The 21,329-nt window shown below is 35.9% G+C and overlaps 1 protein-coding gene across 1 annotated transcript; it reads right to left on the bottom strand.

The window, feature by feature from the left end:
- Nucleotides 1-11,855: 11,855 nt before the first annotated feature.
- Nucleotides 11,856-12,774, bottom strand: LOC117336618. The gene is given in 3 exon segments (XM_033897230.1): nt 11,856-12,213; nt 12,215-12,420; nt 12,660-12,774. Coding segments are annotated over 3 exon segments (624 nt in total). The 3' UTR covers nt 11,856-11,910.
- Between the last annotated feature and the right edge of the window lie 8,555 nt (nt 12,775-21,329).

Below are 21,329 nucleotides of genomic sequence, written 5' to 3' on the forward strand. Positions count from 1 at the left end.
TGAAATAAATTCCATATCCAACAACCACTCGTTGTGTAACCTCTATATATATAATATCGAACACTGAGTTTTTGGTATTTTTAGTATATACATGTATATATTTATGTATGACATATATACATGTACATTAAATAACCAGCTGAAACACATTTGGACTACCACACATCTTACTCCTGTTTCATTTCAACAAGAATATATATACATGTATGTGTGTATATATATTTTGAATTTTGTTTTCATATATATTTTGAATTTTGTTTTCAATTCTTTAAATGAATTTTCACCATTAAGTCCAAGACTACCAGTCTCTGAAACTGCCATGTTCCATAAAAGACGTGTCTAAATAGCCAACAATGCTGTTTGTATATACTGACTACTTCATATTTAGAGCAATGTGGTAGAATGCTGTTTATCCCGTAACAACGCTTGTTTCACAACTGATATGCTACGTGATAAAATTTGAAACAGTGCATATTTGTTTTTTACACACCGTGGTGTGTAAACCACTTTCAAAGCCTCCGATTGGTCATTTGTGATCCCCAACTAATCTGATTGGATAACTTCTTGCCTTTGACCATGGACTACTTTTACTACTTTCACTTATTTTTGGTTGTCAGTCTTCAAAAGATCATCATGGACATGTTGTTAATGATTTTCTGTGGGTCAATATTGGCATAACTGGGTGAAAGGGGGTGTCCTCATGGAAAGGTAGATAAATCAGGGGTTCATGTCAAACCAAATAGTAAAGGATATGGTAAAAAAGACTACACGCGGAAGTGAGATTATTGATTTGAGATATTACAATGATCATGGTGACCAAAATTGACACCTGACAAATGTAGTACAGAAGATATGAGTCATGCATCTGAAATAGATAATTTGTTTTCCTTCTTTACAAATTATATTTCTGTCTTGTAGGGATTCAGTTCACAGAATTTAGTTGCTACATTGGGATATTTTTAACTCAACCATATATTTGTAAGTAAGGAAGTGATGGGATGAACAAGTTCCTCAACTTGTGACAATTGTTTATAATTTTGTAATCTCGTTACTTAATTTTCTAATTTAGAAAATTAACTAACTAGAGTTGGATAAAAATGATAACCAACCTCCCCTCATTGGGAAATTTTTATTTTCCTTTGTAATCATCATAATCATTGTATATAAGTGTGAAATATAGAAAATATATTTGTATTGGAATGTATGGATAAATATTACTTAGATATGTTGTAAACTTGGTTTGTAGACTAACTAAATGGAATGAAAGTAGGCTTTCAGTATACGGTAAGTGTAACATATGTTTGTATGATTAAACTCACCAGGTATGAAAATCCTTCAGAAATCCGGGTCCTAAACTGAGATTATCTTGCCATCTCGGGGCTGTCTGATAGAAAGGTATTTTTCCACATGATGTTTGAATCTACAGCTACATTGATGAAATATGAAATGCTCATAAATTGCTACCTCAAAAGAAAAAGATTTCCAATCGAACTCCAGACTTATGTTTTTGTACAGCGCTAGTTCCTAAGGGTTATAACTTCATTTAGTGCTCATACATAAAAAAATTATGCTAAAATAGTGAGGAGTCATGTTGGTCTGCGACACAAGTAAAATGATTGAACTGGATGTAATACAGAAGGGAAATAACTCCTCTTTCTGTGATAAAAAGAAATATGTCAATAATGTGTTGTATTATTTTTTCATTAGTCTCCTATCAATGAAACCAGGGGAGGGGGACTATAGCTTTCCTCTGCGTCCGTTTGTCTTTCTGCCTGTGCGTCTGTCCTCTCAGTTTTTGTTTTCTGCACTTTTCTCGGCTATCGAGGGTATGTTGGCAATAGTTGGTATGCAACTTCGGTATGAGTAGCAAAGGATTGAGGATTTTGGGTCAAGGTCACTTACTATTTTTAGGTCATCCTGACCCGAAGGGCGCCGTCCGCCGTCCGCCGTCCACCGTCCGTAAACTTTTCACATTTCAATCTTCTTCTCAAGTTCCACCAGTGGGATTCACATGAAACTTGCCAGAAATGATCCTGAGATGGTCCTGACCAAGTGTTGTTATTTTTCGGGTTGGTCCGAAATCCAAGATGGCCGCCATAGCCGCCATTTTGAAAACACATTTTAAACTTCTTCTCAAGTTCCACCACTGCTGTTGGGCTGAAACTTGCCAGAAATGATCCTGAGATGATCCCGACAAAGTGTTGTTATTTTTCGGGTCGGTCTGAAATCCAAGATGGCCGCCATAGCCGCCATCTTGAAAAACACATTTTAAACTTCTTCTCAAGTTTCACCAGTGCTATTGAGCTGAAACTTGCCTGAAATGATCCTGATATGATCCCGACCAAGTGTTGTTATTTTTTAGATCAGTCCAAAATCCAAGATGGCCGCCATAGCCGCCATCTTGAAAAACACATTTTAAACTTCTCAAGTTCTACCAGTGCTATTGAGCTGAAACTTGCCTGAAATGATCCTGATATGATCCCGACCAAGTGTTGTTATTTTTCGGGTCGGTCCGAAATCCAAGATGGCCGCCATAGCCGCCATCTTGAAAAACACATTTTAAACTTCTTCTCAAGTTCCACCAGTGCTATTGAGTTGAAACTTGCCTGAGATGATCCTGATATGATCCCGACGAAGTGTGGTTATTTTTCGGGTCGGTCCGAAATCCAAGATGGCCGCCATAGCCGCCATCTTGAAAAACACATTTAAAGCTTCTTCTCAAGTTTCACCAGTGCTATTGAGCTGAAACTTGCCTGAAATGATCCTGATATGATCCCGACCAAGTGTTGTTATTTTTTAGATCAGTCCGAAATCCAAGATGGCCGCCATAGCCGCCATCTTGAAAAACACATTTTAAATTTCTTCTCAAGTTCTACGAGTGCTATTGAGCTGAAACCTGCCTGAAATGATCCTGATATGATCTCGACCAAGTGTTGTTATTTTTCGGGTCGGTCCGTAATCAAAGATGGCCGCTGAGGCCGCCATCTTGAAAAACACATTTTAAACTTCTTCTCAAATTCTACGAGTGCTATTGAGCTGAAACCTGCCTGAAATGATCCTGATATGATCTCGACCAAGTGTTGTTATTTTCGGGTCGGTCCGAAATCCAAGATGGCCGCCATAGCCGCCATCTTGAAAAACACATTTTAAACTTCTTCTCAAGTTCCATCAGTGCTATTGAGCTGAAACTTGCCTGAGATGATCCTGATATGATCCCGACCAAGTGTTGTTATTTTTCGTTATTTTTCGGGTCGGTCCGAAATCCAAGATGGCCACCATAACCACCATCTTGAAAAACACATTTTAAACTTCTTCTCCAGGTTCATTGGTGCCTTTGAGCTGGGAATGGATGAGGATGTCAAGGAAGGCGAGCCAACATAGTGTTGTTTTTTTTTGGCCTCGTAAAAACTTTGACATGGCAGCAATATGGCGGCCATTTTGTAACAAGATTGCGCAATCATGGTTTTCGTGAACAACACTTATTTCAAACTTCTTCTCAAATTCCACTGGTGGAACTCAGCTCTAACTTACCAGAAATGATCCTGAGATGGTCCTTACCAAGTGTAGCTATTTATCGGGTCGGCCAGAAATCCAAGATGGCTGCCATGACAGCCATCTTGAAAAACACATTTTATACTTCTTCTCCAGTTCCACTGGTGCCATTGAGCTGGAAATTGGTGAAGATGTTAAGGAAGCAGGGCCAACAAAGTGTTGTTATTTTTTTGGCCTCGTAAAAACTTTGACATGGCAGCAATGGCGGCCATTTTGTAACATGATTGCGCAATCATGGTTTTCCTGAACAACACCTATTTCAAACTTTTTCTCAAATTCCACCGGTGGGATTCAGCTCTAACTTACCAGAAATGATCCTGAGATGGTCCACACCAAGTGTTGTTATTTATTGGGTTGTTCAGAAATCCAAGATGGCCACCATGGCCAACAGTGCCACTATATACTTGCTACAGAGAATGCATACTACAATAATGTAAGGGTTTTAATTTAGAGTCAGATGACCGTTAAGGCCTCTGGGCCTCTTGTTAGCGGATGCCGGTAGGGGACAAGCATGCTTGTTTTCATGGTAAAGTAATGATTTTATTCTTCCATAATCTAATATTCATCATAAACTATCACTGCAAGATAGTTTGTATGACTTCATTCATGACAAAATAGTCTTTTTAGGTCATCTGACCCGAAGGGTCAGGATGACCTATAGTCATCATGTTTCGTCCGTCGTCGTGCGCCGTGCGCCGTGCGCCGTGCGCCGTGCGTCGTCCGCCGTCCGCCGTGCGTAAACTTTTCACATTTCAAACTTCTTCTCAAGTTCCACTAGTGGGATTGAGCTGAAACTTGCCTGAAATGATGCTTGGATGGTCCTGACCAAGTGTTGTTATTTTTCGGGTCAGTCTGAAATCCAAGATGGCCGCCATGACCGCCATTTTGAAAACACATTTGAAACTTCTTCTCAAGTTCCACTGGTGAGATTGAGCTGAAACTTGCCTGAAATGATCCTGGGATGGTCCTGAGGAAGTGTTGTTATTTTTCAGGTCGGTCAGAAATCCAAGATGGCCGCCATGGCAACCATCTTGAAAAATACATTTTAAACTTCTTCTCCAGTTCCACTGGTGCGATTGAGCTAGAAATTGGTGAGGATGTTAAGGAAGGAAAGCCAATAAAGTGTTGTTATTTTTCGGCTTCGTGAAAACTTTGACATGGCAGCCACGGCAGCCATTTTGTAACATTATTGCGCAATCATGGTTCTTCTGAACAACACCTATTTCAAACTTCTTCTCAAATTCCATCAGTGGGATTCAGCTCTAACTTACCAGAAATGATCCTTGGATGGTCCTGACCAAGTGTTGTTATTTTTCAAGTCGGTCAGAAATCCAAGATGGCTGCCATGGCAACCATCTTGAAAAACACATTTTAAACTTCTTCTCCAGTTCCACTGGTGCGATTGAGCTGGAAATTGGTGAGGATGTTAAGGAAGGAGAGCCAATAAAGTGTTGTTATTTTTCGGCTTCGTAAAAACTTCGACATTGCAGCCATGGCAGCCATTTTGTAACATGATTGCGCAATCATGGTTCTTCTGAGCAACACCTATTTCAAACTTCTTCTCAAATTCCATCAGTGGGATTCAGCTCTAACTTACCAGAAATGATCCTGGGATGGTCCTGACCAAGTGTTGTTATTTTTCAAGTCGGTCAAAAATCCAAGATGGCCGCCATGGCAACCATCTTGAAAAACACATTTTAAACTTCTTCTCCAGTTTCACTGGTGCCATTGAGCTGGAAATTGGTGAGGATGTTAAGGAAAGAGAGGCAACAAAGTGTTGTTATTTTTCGGCCTCGTAAAAACTTTGACATGGCAGCCATGGTGGCCATTTTGTAAAATGATTGCGCAATCATTGTTTTCCTGAACAACACCTATTTCAAACTTCTTCTCAAATTCCACCAGTGGGATTCAGCTCTAACTTACCAGAAATGATCCTGAGATGTTCCTGCCCAAGTTTTGTTATTTATCGGGTCAGTCAGAAATCCAAGATGGCCGCCATGGCAGCCATCTTGAAAAACACATTTTAAACTTCTTCTCCAGTTCCACTGGTGCGATTGAGCTGGAAATTGGTGAGGATGTTAAGGACGGGGAGCCAACAAAGTGTTGTTATTTTTTGGCTTCGTAAAAACTTTGAAATGGCAGCCACGGTGGCCATTTTGTAACATGATTGCGCAATCATGTTTTTCCTGAACAACACGTATTTCAAACTTCTTCTCAAATTCCACCCTTGGGATTTGGCTCTTACTTACCAGAAATGATCCTGAGATGGTCATGGCCAAGTGTTATTATTTTTAAGGTAGGTCAGAAATCCAAGATGGCCGCCATGGCCAACAGTGCCACTAAACCTGCAGAGAATGCATACTACAATATTATAAGGGTCTTTAATTTAGAGTCAGATGACCGTTAAGGCCCCTGGGCCTCTTGTTTTCTGAAATTTTGGTGTAATAAAAATTCTCATGAAAATAAAATTCCTACCTGTAGGAGAAGAGTTTCAACTATTATAGGATTCTCCCTGTAACCACAGAGAATGGTGGATTTTTTTGTCCTTGGTTTACAGTAATCACCTCTGAAAAATTTCATGTTTTCTCGAAAAAAATTTAGATATCAAGAAAATTAGCATGGAAATGAGTAGTAATTTTTGCATCGAATGAAATGGTGGCACAAAGATCACTTGTGCCAATTTTCATGACGATTGGTTCATTATTTCCAGCCCATGTTGTATATTTCACTTTAATTGAAGTTTGAATCTTGCTTAGGGTCAGCAGGTTAGGAGAAGTGCAAGTAAATCATTGGTGAATTTCAGTAAGAGAAACTTGATACAGAAATTGAAAGTGTTGGTCGTCACATTACAATCTATGGGAGCGTTCTTTGTAGTATGTCTAGTCTAAATTCTGTCCTTAGATCACTTCACTTCTTTTTAATAACTTTATTATTTGCATTGTTGATATCTAGGGTCAAGGTCATACTCAAAATGGTTCATTCCCACTTGGTCAACGTGTTGTAAGACAAAATTTCAGTATACTAGTAATAAATTCGGTAATCTATTTCAACATATATACAAAGCATGCATAGATCAACCTTACTCCAACAATGTTAGAGGTTTTACACGGCGAGATACTTTTGACAGGCGCCGTGTAACAGTCGGCAAAATAATATCCGATAGAAAAAGAGCCGACCAGCGGCCTCTTATGTTATAAGGGTAAGATCAACCTACTGTCCAATGTTAAAATAGGAATGTCGGATAAGTGAGGACACACTCTAGATCTCAAAATACAGTTTTAACAAAAAAAATATGGCTTGTGATCATAATACACTAGAATAACCGGCAAGGAGTTTGCCGTTTCTAGGGAAAAGATTAATGGATTCTTTCACCCCGTTGGGGGGCGAGACAGGGGAATCTGAAACCGAGGGACGATATTCTTAAGTTGCCAAACATGAGGCACACGCTATTTGACACTGCTCACAATAACGTAACGTAACATTTTAGGGAGCATTGTAGACGGTGCGATGAAAAAACTTTCATAAAAACTGAGAAAAATAGCCAAACATGGGTCTGTTCTGCGAACAAGGATATCTCGCATCAGAGTTTGGCTGGCCAGCACTGGCCAAAAAACTCGGGTTGAGATATCCCTGTCCAAGGAACCGGATCCATGTTATATTCTATTAATCTCCGATTCCTATTGTTCATGATTTCTTGGACCAGTGAAAATGTCACCAAATATATTTGTGATTTGTTTGGATGCCAATATTTGTAAATAAATCTAATTTGTTGATGGACCATGATAAAATTACCTACTGGGTATTTTTAGGTCATCTGACCCGAAGGGTAAACTTTTCACATTTCAATCTTCTTCTCAAGTTCCACCAGTGGGATTAAGCTGAAACTTGCCAGAAATGATCCTGAGATGGTCCTGACCAAGTGTTGTTATTTTTTGGGTCGGTCCGAAATCCAAGATGGCCGCCATAGCCGCCATTTTGAAAACACATTTTAAACTTCTTCTCACGTTCCACCAGTGCTGTTGAGCTGAAACTTGCCTGAAATGATCCTGATATGATCCCGACCAAGTGTTGTTATTTTTCGGGTCGGTCAGAAATCCAAGATGGCCGCCATCTTGAAAAACACATTTTAAACTTCTTAAGTTCCACCAGTGCTATTGAGCTGAAACTTGCCTGAAATGATCCTGATATTATCCGGACCAAGTGTTGTTATTTTTTGGATAGGTCTGAAATCCAACATGGCCGCCATGGCCGCCATCTTGAAAAACACATTTTAAACTTCTTCTCCAGTTCCATTAGTGCCATTGAGCTGGAAATGGGTGAGGATGTCAAGGAAGGCGAGCCAACATTGTGTTGTTATTTTTTCGGCCTCGTAAAAACTTTGAAATGGCAGCAATGGCGGCCATTTTGTAACATGATTGCGCAATCATGGTTTTCCTGAACAACACCTATTTCAAACTTCTTCTCAAATTCCACCAGTGGGATTCAGCTCTAACTTACCAGAAATGATCCTGAGATGGTCCTTACCAAGTGTTGTTATTTATCGGGTTGGCGAGAAATCCAAGATGGCCGCCATCTTGAAAAACACATATCCTACTGTCAGTATACCTTACCCCAGGGTGGAAAGATTCTAAATTCTGATTGATAAGGAAATGCAGGACACCTGTATAATTTGCCCATTTACATTGTTCATTTGGCGTTTGTAATAAGTAGATTTGTGAATTCCAGGTAGTCCGTAAATCTGACTTGTGTTCCAAGGCTTGTGACCATTATTGTGTGTTGATCAAGGTGTGTATAGCTGTTATGTGTTATTGTGATATATATATGCAAGTGGTAAACTATTGATATATATTACATATAATATACTTCTTTTATGGTGATGTTAATGATGTACGGAAAATAAAATATGCTTAAATTTTTATCAGTGATTTTTCTTATTGAAAATTTCATATTCATATTTATACTTAGATTATACATATTCTTGTTATTGCTTTCTTCTTAAGAATTATGTTACATACCTAGATCTACATGTTCAAATCTGTTACTTGATCAGGTAAACAAAATAGCTGAACAGGCAGCCATGATCTCGCACATTCTCTGAAAGTGTTGTAGAGATCATTCCGATTTTCAAATTTCATCTGTTGGTTCCTTTTTAATCTAATTTTAAGACTTATCAGAAAAATAAAAGATGGTCATCTTTGATTTTGACAAGGTAATTGCTGTTTCTTCAGAACTGGATCGATCTTTGGAATCTCATATGTAGATTCCCCTAATGCATAATGTTAAGGGTGTTTTTTTTGGACTAATCGAAAGGTTGAATTAATTCACTATCAATATGATATGTAAAATCACAGAAAACAGTAATGGTAAACATCATAAGATGGTGGCCACTTAAAGATCCATCTAGGACAGAGATAGAGGTGGAAGTTGTCAGGACAACTTTATAATGTTCAAAAATACAGGAAAATTCTTTGTCTTGTGAATTAAAGAGAGAAAGTGAGTCATGACAAAGTTTGCTGGATGGTTAATGGAAACAAGCAATCCCACAATCCATGATTTCACAGGAAACTTACGCAACTGGATTTTCTACTGAGAATGAAGTTGGTTGGACAATGGTAAAAACTGACTATCTACTGTGACGCAAACATTTCCATTGTTGTTGCGATATTTAGTTAAAAAGTAAAATAGGATTACTGTTATGCTATTGAAAAAAAAATCTGGATTTCAGACTTACCTGATTGGAAACAATAAGAAGAATTATTCACAAAGTTAATAGAAAATGTTAGCTTTTGATAAAAGTTTGAGACTGAGCTTAAAAAATCTAGGTCACTGTTACTACATAACATATTTAACAAACCTTACCTCTGTACACCAAGTGTTGATGGGTTATACAGATATTTTTTTGTATACTACTGTGTTTTGTAATCATATCTGGATTAGTTACCAACATTTTTAGGTCATCTGACCCCAAAAAAACTAGATATTATTACATTCAGAACATTTATATCAAGACACAACTTTGAATGAATACATTGATATATAATTTCAGTCCGATACAACCACATTAGTTTATATGGTTATTTCAGTTGTATAGTTATAAAATATGTCGTGCTTTTTCCAAGGATTGTCCTTAGCGTTTTTGAAAGAGTTTATACTTAATTGATGCAGATACGACAGTTTCAAGTAAACTTCTCCGGAAATTTACTGTTCTTATTGAGAATGTGTTTTTCCTTGTTGCCGATGTTACGCGCTTGGGATATATTTTTTAAGATTTTCCTTTTCTACTGTATATCTGCGCTACTTCCTGCCATAGTTTGGCGGTATTACAGCATTTCCTGTTGTATAATTTAACACCCTGTATAATTCGACCACGTCTACCCAAGCTCGTCGATAGGACAGTGTTGGAAGCTTAAGTTTTTCCTATCTTTCGCCGTAGTTGATAATTTTCAGGCCCGGAAGGCGTTGCGTTGGACTCCCTCTATCATGTGTATATTTTTACTTCGATATGGATACCATGTTATGCCACCAATGTATACAGAGGAACAAATGTGTTTTTTTTTGTATCCGTAGATTGGAATGTTCTTCTTAGGAGAGAAACATGGAATTTTCTTCTTTTTTTTTCTTTTTTTTTTTAACTTTCTCGCTGCTGTGAGCTTCTAATGAGAGATTGAAATATATTACAACGCCAATAACGTTTTTTTTTTTTTTTTTTTTTTGAAAGAGGTTTTCCTGCAAGGTTTGACAGTGTATGACATCTTGTAGAACTTGACCCTTTTGTATCCCTCTTCCTATTCTCATCTGCTTACACTGATGTAATTTGAGGAGCTATGTATCGCACAACTTGCTCATATTATATAGGTCATCCTGGAGATCTGTATAGTGTATATTGTATTTTTCAAAGATCTTCGTATCATCTGCAAATAGGTAAATATTCAATTTAACGATGTCTGGCAGATCGTTTATAAATATTACAAATAGTATTGGCCCTAGGACCGATCCTTATAGAATGCCTAACGTTATATTACCCCATTCTGAGTCTTAGAAATGCTAATATCCTGGAGATGATCCGTTCTGAGAAAATAGACGCCTTAAGCTTGTTGATTGATCTTTTATGTGGGACAGTGTCAAACGGTTTTATCATAATCCTTATAAATACAATCAATATTTTTACTATTTTCTTAAACTTTGGTCCATTTATCCATTACCTGTAGAAGTTGGAGGCAGGTACATCTTCCGATAAAAAAACCATATTGATTCTGCGAAAAGTAATTGCTGGCCCCCATAAGTCTTGATATGTGTTCCCGGTTCATTCCAGTCTAGCCAACATTCTGATTGAACACCATTCCACTCTGGCCAACATTTCTATTTTCACATCTTTGCCAGGCTTGGTCATACCTGAGTGACCACCAGGTGAGTCCAGGTAAAAAGTCGTCACTTACCTGTATTTGGTAAATTTCAAATCTATCACTTCACACTTTACTATGGCCAATGTACAGATACAAGTGGATTTTCTGGAGAATGGAAGAGGGGGGCATTATCTCCTAAATGCTGGCTACAAATATTCTATTAAGAGAAGAAGGACCAATAGAGTGTACAAATTTAGAGCATATCAGTGAATCCTCCATCATTTTCGGAGATGGTACATTCTATTCATGGACTGTTCTATCAGTTATATAGGCCTACTTTACGCGGCCGGGTGCTTTGATAGTAAGCACCTATGTTGTTTTAATAAAATACATTTGTACACCTATTCCACTCTGGCCAACATTTTCCTCTACCCATTTCTCACCTAAAATCTCAAATGTTGGCTAGACTGGAAGACACCGTGTTCCCGTATATTCGCTTACAATATTTCACATGGCTCACTTAGCCAACATTCTGAATTTTAAGGTATACAGGTAAGGTATTTTGTTGGTCAAGTGTGACTAGGTGTGAAAGGTAGAACAATAGGAGATAATTACAGGTAAGGCTTTAGACTATTTCATAAAACTTCTAACATTTATGCGAATGTCATCATGATATATTAAGAGAAACAATTCAAGTATTTAGTAATACATGTATTTTTATTTCACATAGAACATATTTTCAGTAATAACACATAATCAACCAGATTTTCAATATACAGTGTACATATATATGCATAGAAAGGACACATAAAGTAACTAGATTTTGAACATAAGCCACTATTTTCCAATTATTTTAATTATAAATATATATTAACTAAACACTAAAAAACATATAAGAAGAGTTGAACTAATTTAACTCAGCACTAGAATGTTTTTTCACGATGCATATTAAACAGTACATGGATGCACTCGCTTTTCGTGTGCAACATAGTTGCTGTAACTAGTTCTTTCACTGTTAATGCTGTAAATGAGATGCAGCATCAGCATAAGTAAGCACATCAATTTGTCCATTTCTGTACCGGTCCTTCAGATGACTTAACCGATAGTCAATGTGGCAGTATTTCCTCTTCTTTGGTCTTTGTTTACCTCCTGCCGAAAGCTGGATTATCTTGGCTTCATTGGTAGCTTGAATCTTCTTCAGCAGTTGAACAGCAACAAAGATGTTTGGGTGCGCATGCTGACAGAGCTTGTTGACCTTGCTGTGCCATCCCTCGACATGATTTGTTGTTCGTGGGCCATCATTGTCGTAGTGGTTCCACAAAAGCTATGTGCTGTCCCTCAATCCAAATTTCCGTAACATAGTCCTTAAGTCGGGTAGTTTCACCGCTAATGTCTTCGTTGTCGTCAAGGGCAGAAAACCACACATCATCCACTTGATCAAGGGGCACCAATGGTAGCACAGCTGCTCGTCTAACTAGAGTTTTTAGTTCATCATCCTGTCTGTAGCGTCCAGCCAGCCCACATCCTTAAACTTTCCTCCAGATCCACTGTGTGTAATGGAAAAAGCATGTTTTCAGTTACTGTAGGAAACACAGTTTCCACGGCATTCCTCGCTGCTATCTCAAAATCCAACATGACTGTCACTGGAGCAAAAAAGTTCCTCTGAGCCACAGAATCTCTAAAGTAAACAGTCTCCTGTACGTCTGTTCTGTCTTGGTTGGTAGTAGAGAAAACACCAAGGGGAACACAGTTGATTCAACACACCCGTGAAGCGAATATAGCTGGCTGAAATCTCCTGGGCAAGAATATAATGTTCCGTCTTCAAACACAATGGAAGAATCACACCCCCACCCCCACCCCCCGTCATGAAGATTGCCATGACCGAGCCTTTTTTTCCAATTAACCGATATTATGCAAGTTGACAACGTTTGATTGGAGATTTCTGTTAGTGGTTCTAATGTTTATATAGCAGTTTTAAGACTGTTTCCTCCTCCACGTTAGTTTGGGCATTTCTTCTTTTATCTTTATTTGTTGAAGTTCAGGTGTGGGTCCTTCCTGTTCTTGTAAAAAAAAACACTACTGAAAAAGTACCACAGTATTTTTGCTTGCTTTCATGACGTTGGCTCATTTCTGTTGTGCCGGGCTGTAATGCGGCAACGAAAAACCTTGATAAATTCGTCAACTGTCCATGGATGGAAAATGTCAAAAAACAAAACAAAAAAAAACAAAAAGTTGTTCCCTTATACTGTATATCTGGTATTTTTCGCCCCAGGTTATTTTCGCCCTTGAGCAACACAAAAGATGTTCGCCCCGTTTTAATTTCGCCCTAAACTACATTTCAGAAATGTCTTTTCCTCGTTCACAATCGGAAAATTCCGTTCGGAATTCTCGATACAATTGCACTCGGAACACTCGGGATTTATCGAGTTCCCCCATTTTCTTTTCTTTGCATATCCCGCTGAGGTGTGAAATGTAATTAGGTGTGATATATACAACGTTTACCTGTGTTCAGATTGACTTTGAGCCTATATTGATTCAAATAGTATCAGGTGTGCATTGTCGATTTTAAGCAAACACGATGAGTAGTAAGTTCTCCGTGCCGTGACTAATTTAGAAGTCTACTGACCAGTGTTTTCTTTTGTTCATTTCTCATCGATGGAAGCCACAAGCGACGGTGAACTCATGAAATCAATATTCACAATGGCAAGAATTTGATGCTATTTTGGGTGCATCATTTTAAAAAAATGATTGGATTTTAAAAGTTACTTAGTATTTATAGCTTTTTATGGAGGCGTTTACGCCTGCCATATTACAATCACCTACGAGTTGTGACGTCACAATCTCTCACTTTCATTTTCGTTATATTTCCTTTCACAGTTCATTTTGTAGTTTCTTTCGGTTCATATATGATGTAGTTGAACTATATATACATTTATGAAAACTATCAAGACTACAAATAAAGTGCTATTACATGAAAAAAAGGTATATTCAGTATAAATTTCTCTTCGGCGGAAGCCCGGAATTTGAGACCTCTGGTGGTAATTTCTATAACTAGGGGTAATGATTCGCTTATACTATTAGTTCCAAGTATGAGGCACGTCATTGTAGTCCGTCATTCAAAGTAGATGTGCACAGAAATGTATTAACTATGCTTATAATGTGGTGAACATTTCAGGAACTATTTTGAATAAACAATAAGAATAATGTCTTGTAAATATCTACACCTGCATCGATTTTTGCAAATCTATATCGAAAATACTGTTTGAAGGGAGATAACTGCGAGATTCTGACGTTACCTTACAGAGGACACTTGTTTAACTACTAGGAATAAAGACGGCATAACAACCAAGCGCAAACAAATTCCCGATTTTCATAATACCCTCCAGGTTTTGGCTAACAACATTTCTTTTGTTTACAACTTGGTAGTTTGTTCACGAGATTTTATGAGATTTGGTCCGATATTTAGCGATCACGTGTTCCGTTTGTTTTCGTGAGCGAGCACTCTGTCAAAATGGAGGCACGTGGACACGGGCTTCACACGAAGCATCAAAGTGTGATGTTTGTCGCTAGAAATTAATATCTATCAACATGAATTAAAGGCAAGTTGCTTACAAAGTTTAAATCTGTTTGTTGACCCACTGAAATAAGCGTTTGTTTATTTAGGACGAAACTGTTTACGATAAGTTGTTCAAGCCTGGCCAGACCACAAAATCACAATATCTACTGCGATTATATTCCGAATTTTCTGACGATCTTCTTATATACTATATGCAGACTTTAATCAGCGATATCAACACCAGAACCCTTCGGATTACTGCGATAACTGATCGAAGTCCCTGTGTTTCAAATCTATGAATCGGTAGACCTAACCGTGATCGGTGATGGCGTGATGGAATTCGATCGTTTATTTTTTTAAACTAAGAAAACTGGCACATATCTGTAGTGGTGGTCATTTGTGCTGTACCTTCCCCGACAGAGACAATATACATAATCTGGGCTTTTGTGATAAGGTTTACTGCAGTAGCTACTCGCACTCGTAATATATATGAAAATGCTAAATTATTATTGAACCAGCTTGTCTTATTTATATATTATTCAGCTCACGATTCAACCTTTTCAAATGTTTTCATGTAATATAACTTTTTGTTGTTTTCATGTAAAATGATAAATACATGTATATCTATTGGCAATCGATATATCAAATCCATATAATATAAGACTTTCTCAAATATCAATATTCCTCATAACTTTCAAAATAAATCTATATTTGCTTTTGAAATTTAATTTAAAATGTTTGATTTTCATGTCACGAAAAAATCCCTTAAAATGATCATCAATCTCCTTATTGGTCTCCAGAAAGTGTGAAAATAAATGAAACTTTTTTGTCAATAATTCTATTTATTATGAATTCATGTATAACCATTTAGGTTTTTTCCAATGTTGACCTTTAAAACTATATACATGTATATACAAGCAACAATCTGTGGGATGTCAAATAACTCCTTTAATGTATGTGTAAAAATTAAGTATATATATATATCATACAAAACATCAAACTTCTAATATGGTAGATATGAAACATACATTTACGCTGACTGCCTGATAATATGATACAATTTGTACAGAGTTTACAATCCTTTGACATTCAGCTCATAATATACACCATTATAATTTGATCTGTCGTCATGCGTCGCTCTTCTTCTTAAGACCAAGATATCGCAGAATGGTGTACAAAAGGTTCTTAAGCTATTTTATCAAAATTGTTAATTTCATGGCCCCCTATGTGTCGCATTCCCCCTGGGGAGAGGATACATTTTACTATTGTTTATATAGGAAACTCATCACACATATTTTAGCATAATTTGTTTCATTTTCATTGGAAATTGGTTAGCACGTGGTTAGGGCAAACGTTTCTCAATGATATATTGTCAGAGAATGTCAAGGCCAACGACTTGTTATGGGTTCGAATGTCAAAAATAAAAATCTTATATTGATTATTTTTTTCATTTCATATGAAAGAACATAGTCCACTGAAACAGAATGTGCATATTTTATTGTCATCAGATAAAAATATGGCAGAAAGATATGGCACTTGGAAAAGAATCATAAAGCTATTTTCTCCAGCCAAAATTAAAAAATAATCCAAAATTGTAGAATAAAGGTTTCTGCTCTTTTATCTATAATATATACATGAAGGCTTGATGTTTGGCGCATCGATAACGTATGGCTGGCTACAAATGTTATACTTATATTTGACCTTGACCTTCATTTAAGGTCACGGGGGGTCAAATGATGAAGAAAATTCAAAGTTCTTTCAAAATTATTAATTTGGGTCACATTTTAAAGAATCAGCCCTTTTAAAGGTGTGTGCAATGTATCAAGGTCAAATAATCAAAATGACGCAGATATGGCACTTTTAAAAAGAAATTCCTACCAAAATGAAAAAATGACCCAAAACTGCACATACACATGAAGGCTGGATATTTGGCAAACAGATACATGTAACATGTGTAACTGGCTACAAATATTGAGTTTATCTCTCTGACCTTGACCTTCATTCACATTTTAAAGAACCGGCTCTTATGAAGGTGTGTGCGAAGTTTCAAGGGCAAATTATGAAAAATGATGCAGACATGCCCTTTAAAGAATGTTTTCTTGCCAAAATCAAAAATTATCCTTAAACTGCAATTCAATTGTTGGCTCAAAAGGGGTCAATTTGGCTCAATTGACATAAATAACTTCTTCTTTGAAACTAAGCAATCGATATAGCTCATACTTGACTGGTAGCATCCTTTTGGGTAGGGATTCAAAATTGTAAAAATGGTGGGGTTGATCCCCGGGGGGCAGGGTCAAAAGGGGTCAATTGGTTTCTCTGAAACTAAGTTATGGATATAACTCACATTGGTGTGGTAGCAATCCCTATGGGGTTGTACCCAAAGTCAATTTCATTTCATGGATTAATTGCACAATTTGGTATAAAACCTACATGTGTATGGTAGCATGGTTATGGGGTGGGTATTCAAAATTGTACGAATGTTGGGGTTAACCTCCCGGGGGCTGAAGGATGGGACCAAAATAGGTCAATTTCGCTAAATTGACATTTTTACACAATCCTGATGTAAAAATAGGCCCAGGGTCCTTTCCCCACCCCAAGGGACTTATACAATCATATTGAATTGATATCTAATATGAAAGTTTTCTTCAATATTTTGCATGTAAAACGCTGTATATTTATATACAGTACCTATAGCTACTAGGCTATTATCTACATCTTGGTGGTAAATTAAAAAGCAACAAATCACAGTTTATTGTTAATATTGACATTGGATCTATTAAAATAGATGGAATTGATATCTAATTTTGAAATAATTGTCCTTAAAAATGAGGTCTTTGTTAAAAAAAAGTGTAATAACTTTTAAAAGCTGTCAATCTAATTTTGATATTTAATTCTAAGATCAAAATAGAAAGGAATTAACAATTTTGTTAACAAGATATTGAAAGACATTGTACACTTTCAACAAAAAAGTAGCAGACACTCCCTGTATTTTCAATACATATCGTGTATTGCTATAACTTATCGAAATGCATATCTTATTGTTTTGTCATTTCTAATACCCAGGCCTATAAAATATAAGTTTGTTTTAAACACATAAATGCAAATTTTGAACTACTTAAGTATAAAAGATGGTTTAAAGTATGAATGTTAATGACATGTACCTAAGTAGACGTTGATTTGAAAAAATTTAAAATGTTTGACTTTTTAAGTAAAGGTTTGATTGAAATAAGAAATGTTTAACTTCTTTTAGAAGTAGGTTTGCAACTTTTAAGATGGTTAAAACCATTATGTACATCGGAACAGTCTAAACCATTACATTCATCAGGACTGTGAAAACCATTATGTCCGGTTGGTTTGACACATTTAAGTGGAAATGTTTAGTCATGTTGATATCAGTTTAATTTGTATTCTTGCTTTATTTCAAATATCTCCTTTTACATCTGACTAACGCCTCCTACAGTACTTTCAGTACTTTGATTTAAAAATCAAATATACTAAACCTAGTATGCTGTCTTAGCCCATATTCTCGATTTAACTCCACGTCATATTGCAAATTTACTAGGCCTAGATCAGAGACCTATATACAGTATATAGGTCTCTGGCCTAGATTTAGATCTGGATTTTAATTCACATGCATAGATTGGAATAAAACAATAAATTATTTTATAAATTTCGTGTAAATATATAACACGTGTTGCTTGTAGTTGTATAGGATAACACACACTTGAAAAGTACGAGGGTATGTTTTGGATCAGACTACAATTAGCCTATGTACGATAACGTGTAAATCCTGCAATTGAGCTTGAAATTTTCGCCGTCATCTTAAATTCGCCCTATCACCAAAGGGCGAAAATAGCAAAAATTAAACGGGGGCGAAAATTACCAGGTATACAGTATTAACTGGATTTTACCGACATGTACGCGGCACTTAAGAATCTTTCATATTATCTCATTATTTAGTATTGTTTTGTGTACCGGGTTTTCAAGATAAGATAAATAGTTATCGATATCATTCTGCATGTAAGATGTCTATAACTACATTTCAAGTAAAACTGAGATGTGGTACAATACACAAGTCTGTAACTGTATTTATACTGGATAATGACTCAATTTAATCTCCCTTTTTGAAGAGCTAAGTCTGAAATTGCGCAAGAAAATGAAAAGGAACATTTAAATTTAACATCGAGATTGGCATCATCTTAACGACATTATAAATATCTATTTAGATAAAAGTGACGCCATCATATGCATTTTAATCTTTATAAAGATATGATATTATATATTTATAAGAACTATTAAAATTAAAATAATTTTAGTGTATATCCCAATCCGTACATATTAATATGCAACAAACATTTTCTCGGAATCGACATAATCATAATGTAGAAGTCTGAACCACAGAGAAGATATGTGACCGCCAAGAAGAAATGTACCAGTGTTGTCTCTTAATTAATTAATACATAATTCAACTTATAAGAATTTCTCTGGAGTGCCCTCGGATTTCATCAATCAAACATTGCAATACTTGTATGGTACAACATAATATCCTGTTGGTCTTGATAAGAATATGTAGCACAGTGATGTTATATCAAACTACATTTAGTTGTTTAAGTTATCAGGTTAGCATAAGAAAATAATTGTTTGCCGGCGAATTGATGCGGACCATCAAGGTTTTCTTGTCTGTTGTTGTTTTGAGTGATTGATTGTCTGTTGGGTCAAGATAACATCCAAGATGTCAGACTTGGTTGTTTATTTCGACTAAATGTACTTCCAAATTACTTTAGACTGGTATTTTCACCTGCTTTCAGAGCAATTAAAAGTTCTTTGTGCGAAATGAAAGGTTTTATTGTTGACATCACTGTATATAACATAGTAACAATGATAATGTAAATCACATCATCATCATTTATGGATGCATACAAATGTATAAAAAAAGAATATATGAGTATTTTACATAAAATGATATGTATTTCATGGATATATAGCCTTAATAAGCCAAACAGAGGGTGTTTGTATACATTGTGGGAGTTGATAGGTGTGTTATAAAGGGCATTAGTGAATATGTATTTTATCGGGGTAGGTCAGTATTTTATGGGGGTAGGTCAGTATTTCATGGGAGTACATATTACTTAATTGGTGATGATTTGTATATTATAGGGGGTAGGTCAGTATTGTATGGGGGTAGGTCAGTAATTTATGGGGTAGGTCAGTATTTTATAGGAGTAGATATTACTTAATCAGTGATGATGTATATTATAGGGGTAGGTCAGTTTTTTATGGGGGTAGATCAGTTTTTTATGGGAGAAGATATTATTTGATTGGTGATGATATGTATATTATAGGGGGTAGGTCAGTTTTTTATGGGGGTAGGTCAGTATTTTATGGGGGTAGGTCAGTTTTTTATGGGAGTAGATATTATTTGATTGGTGATGATATGTATATTATAGGGGTAGATCAGTTTTTTATGGGAGTAGATATTACTTATATGATGATACATGTATGAAGAATATTATAGGGGGGGGGGGGGGGAGGTAGGTCAATATTTTATGGGAGTAGATATTACTAGCGGTGATGATGTATATCCTTTAGGGTGGGCAGGGCATCCAATTTGTCAAATGTTTTGAGCCTACAGATTTCTGAGAAAAAGAACATGTATGCTAGAGGTTGTTTCTGTAAGAGGCTGTATGATAGAGGTTGTTACTGTAGGAGGATGCGTGATATAGGTTGATACTGTAGGAGGCTGTATGATAGAGGTTGTTACTGTAGGAGGATGTTTGATAGAGGTTGTTACTGTAGGAGGATGTATGATAGAGATTAGTAATTCTTTATTGAGGACTATCTGTAGCAGATATAAAGATGATGATGATATGGTATGAATTTATTCACATTACAAACATCAACTCTAATGTAATATATCACTTAGGGAAAAGAGTTAATTAAATATGTTGATCCACCCAAAATATTTCCCAACACTGTCTATTTAGAAAGTTTGAATTTTAACAGTTGGTCTCGCTATATTGTGAAGTATTTTTTCTACACAAATTGTATGTACATCTTGTATGTATAAAAGTTAGTCATATGTATCTTAAATAACAGTAAAATTAGTAAAATTCTATAGATTTTATATATCAAGACAATTAAGGAACAGACATGTTCAATTGATTTAAATATGATTTAGGTAGATATAACAAATTTATAATGTAAGGTATTAAATTAGATACAGTATATCAGTAATATATCAGAGATTTATATAAATATTTGCTGGATATATATAGATGTAGATCTCTGTTGATGTAATTTTCTGTACAGGTAACAGGAACCTTAATTTACCTGTTCTGGAAAGGTACCTGTGTACAGCTAGGTTACATGTAGTAAGCACTCAACTGTTAAAACCTAGAATGTTTACAGAAGTTTTTGTGAAAATAGCATGACACCTTTATTATAACTGAATTTTATTTGAGGCATTTATCTTATTTGTTCAGGTATATATCAAAGTAATATTATCTATATATCCTCATATAAGCAATGAAAATATACTTGTATACATGTATATATATAATTACAAAACAAAAGGTTTTAAGCAGGGTAAAACATCTTCACTTAATGCATCATAAGTTATATATTTTTAAGTTGTTAAGTATGATTTACCCCAAAACTCTAATAAAATCTTCTTCTGCCATATTGATTTTAAATACATGTGTCTATGACATTATATTTCTTGTACTGAAGTACAAGTTTAATAATCAATTAAAATATATACATGAAATCAGAGATCTATATATAACTAACTACATTTGTATATATATATATAGTTATATAGAATTCTTATATACTATATTTGTTTATTTAAACCAGAAAAAATAATAGTATATACATGT

The sequence above is a fragment of the Pecten maximus genome, chromosome 10 (assembly GCF_902652985.1).
Source record: "Pecten maximus chromosome 10, xPecMax1.1, whole genome shotgun sequence".
NCBI classification, from domain to species: Eukaryota; Metazoa; Mollusca; class Bivalvia; order Pectinida; family Pectinidae; genus Pecten; species Pecten maximus.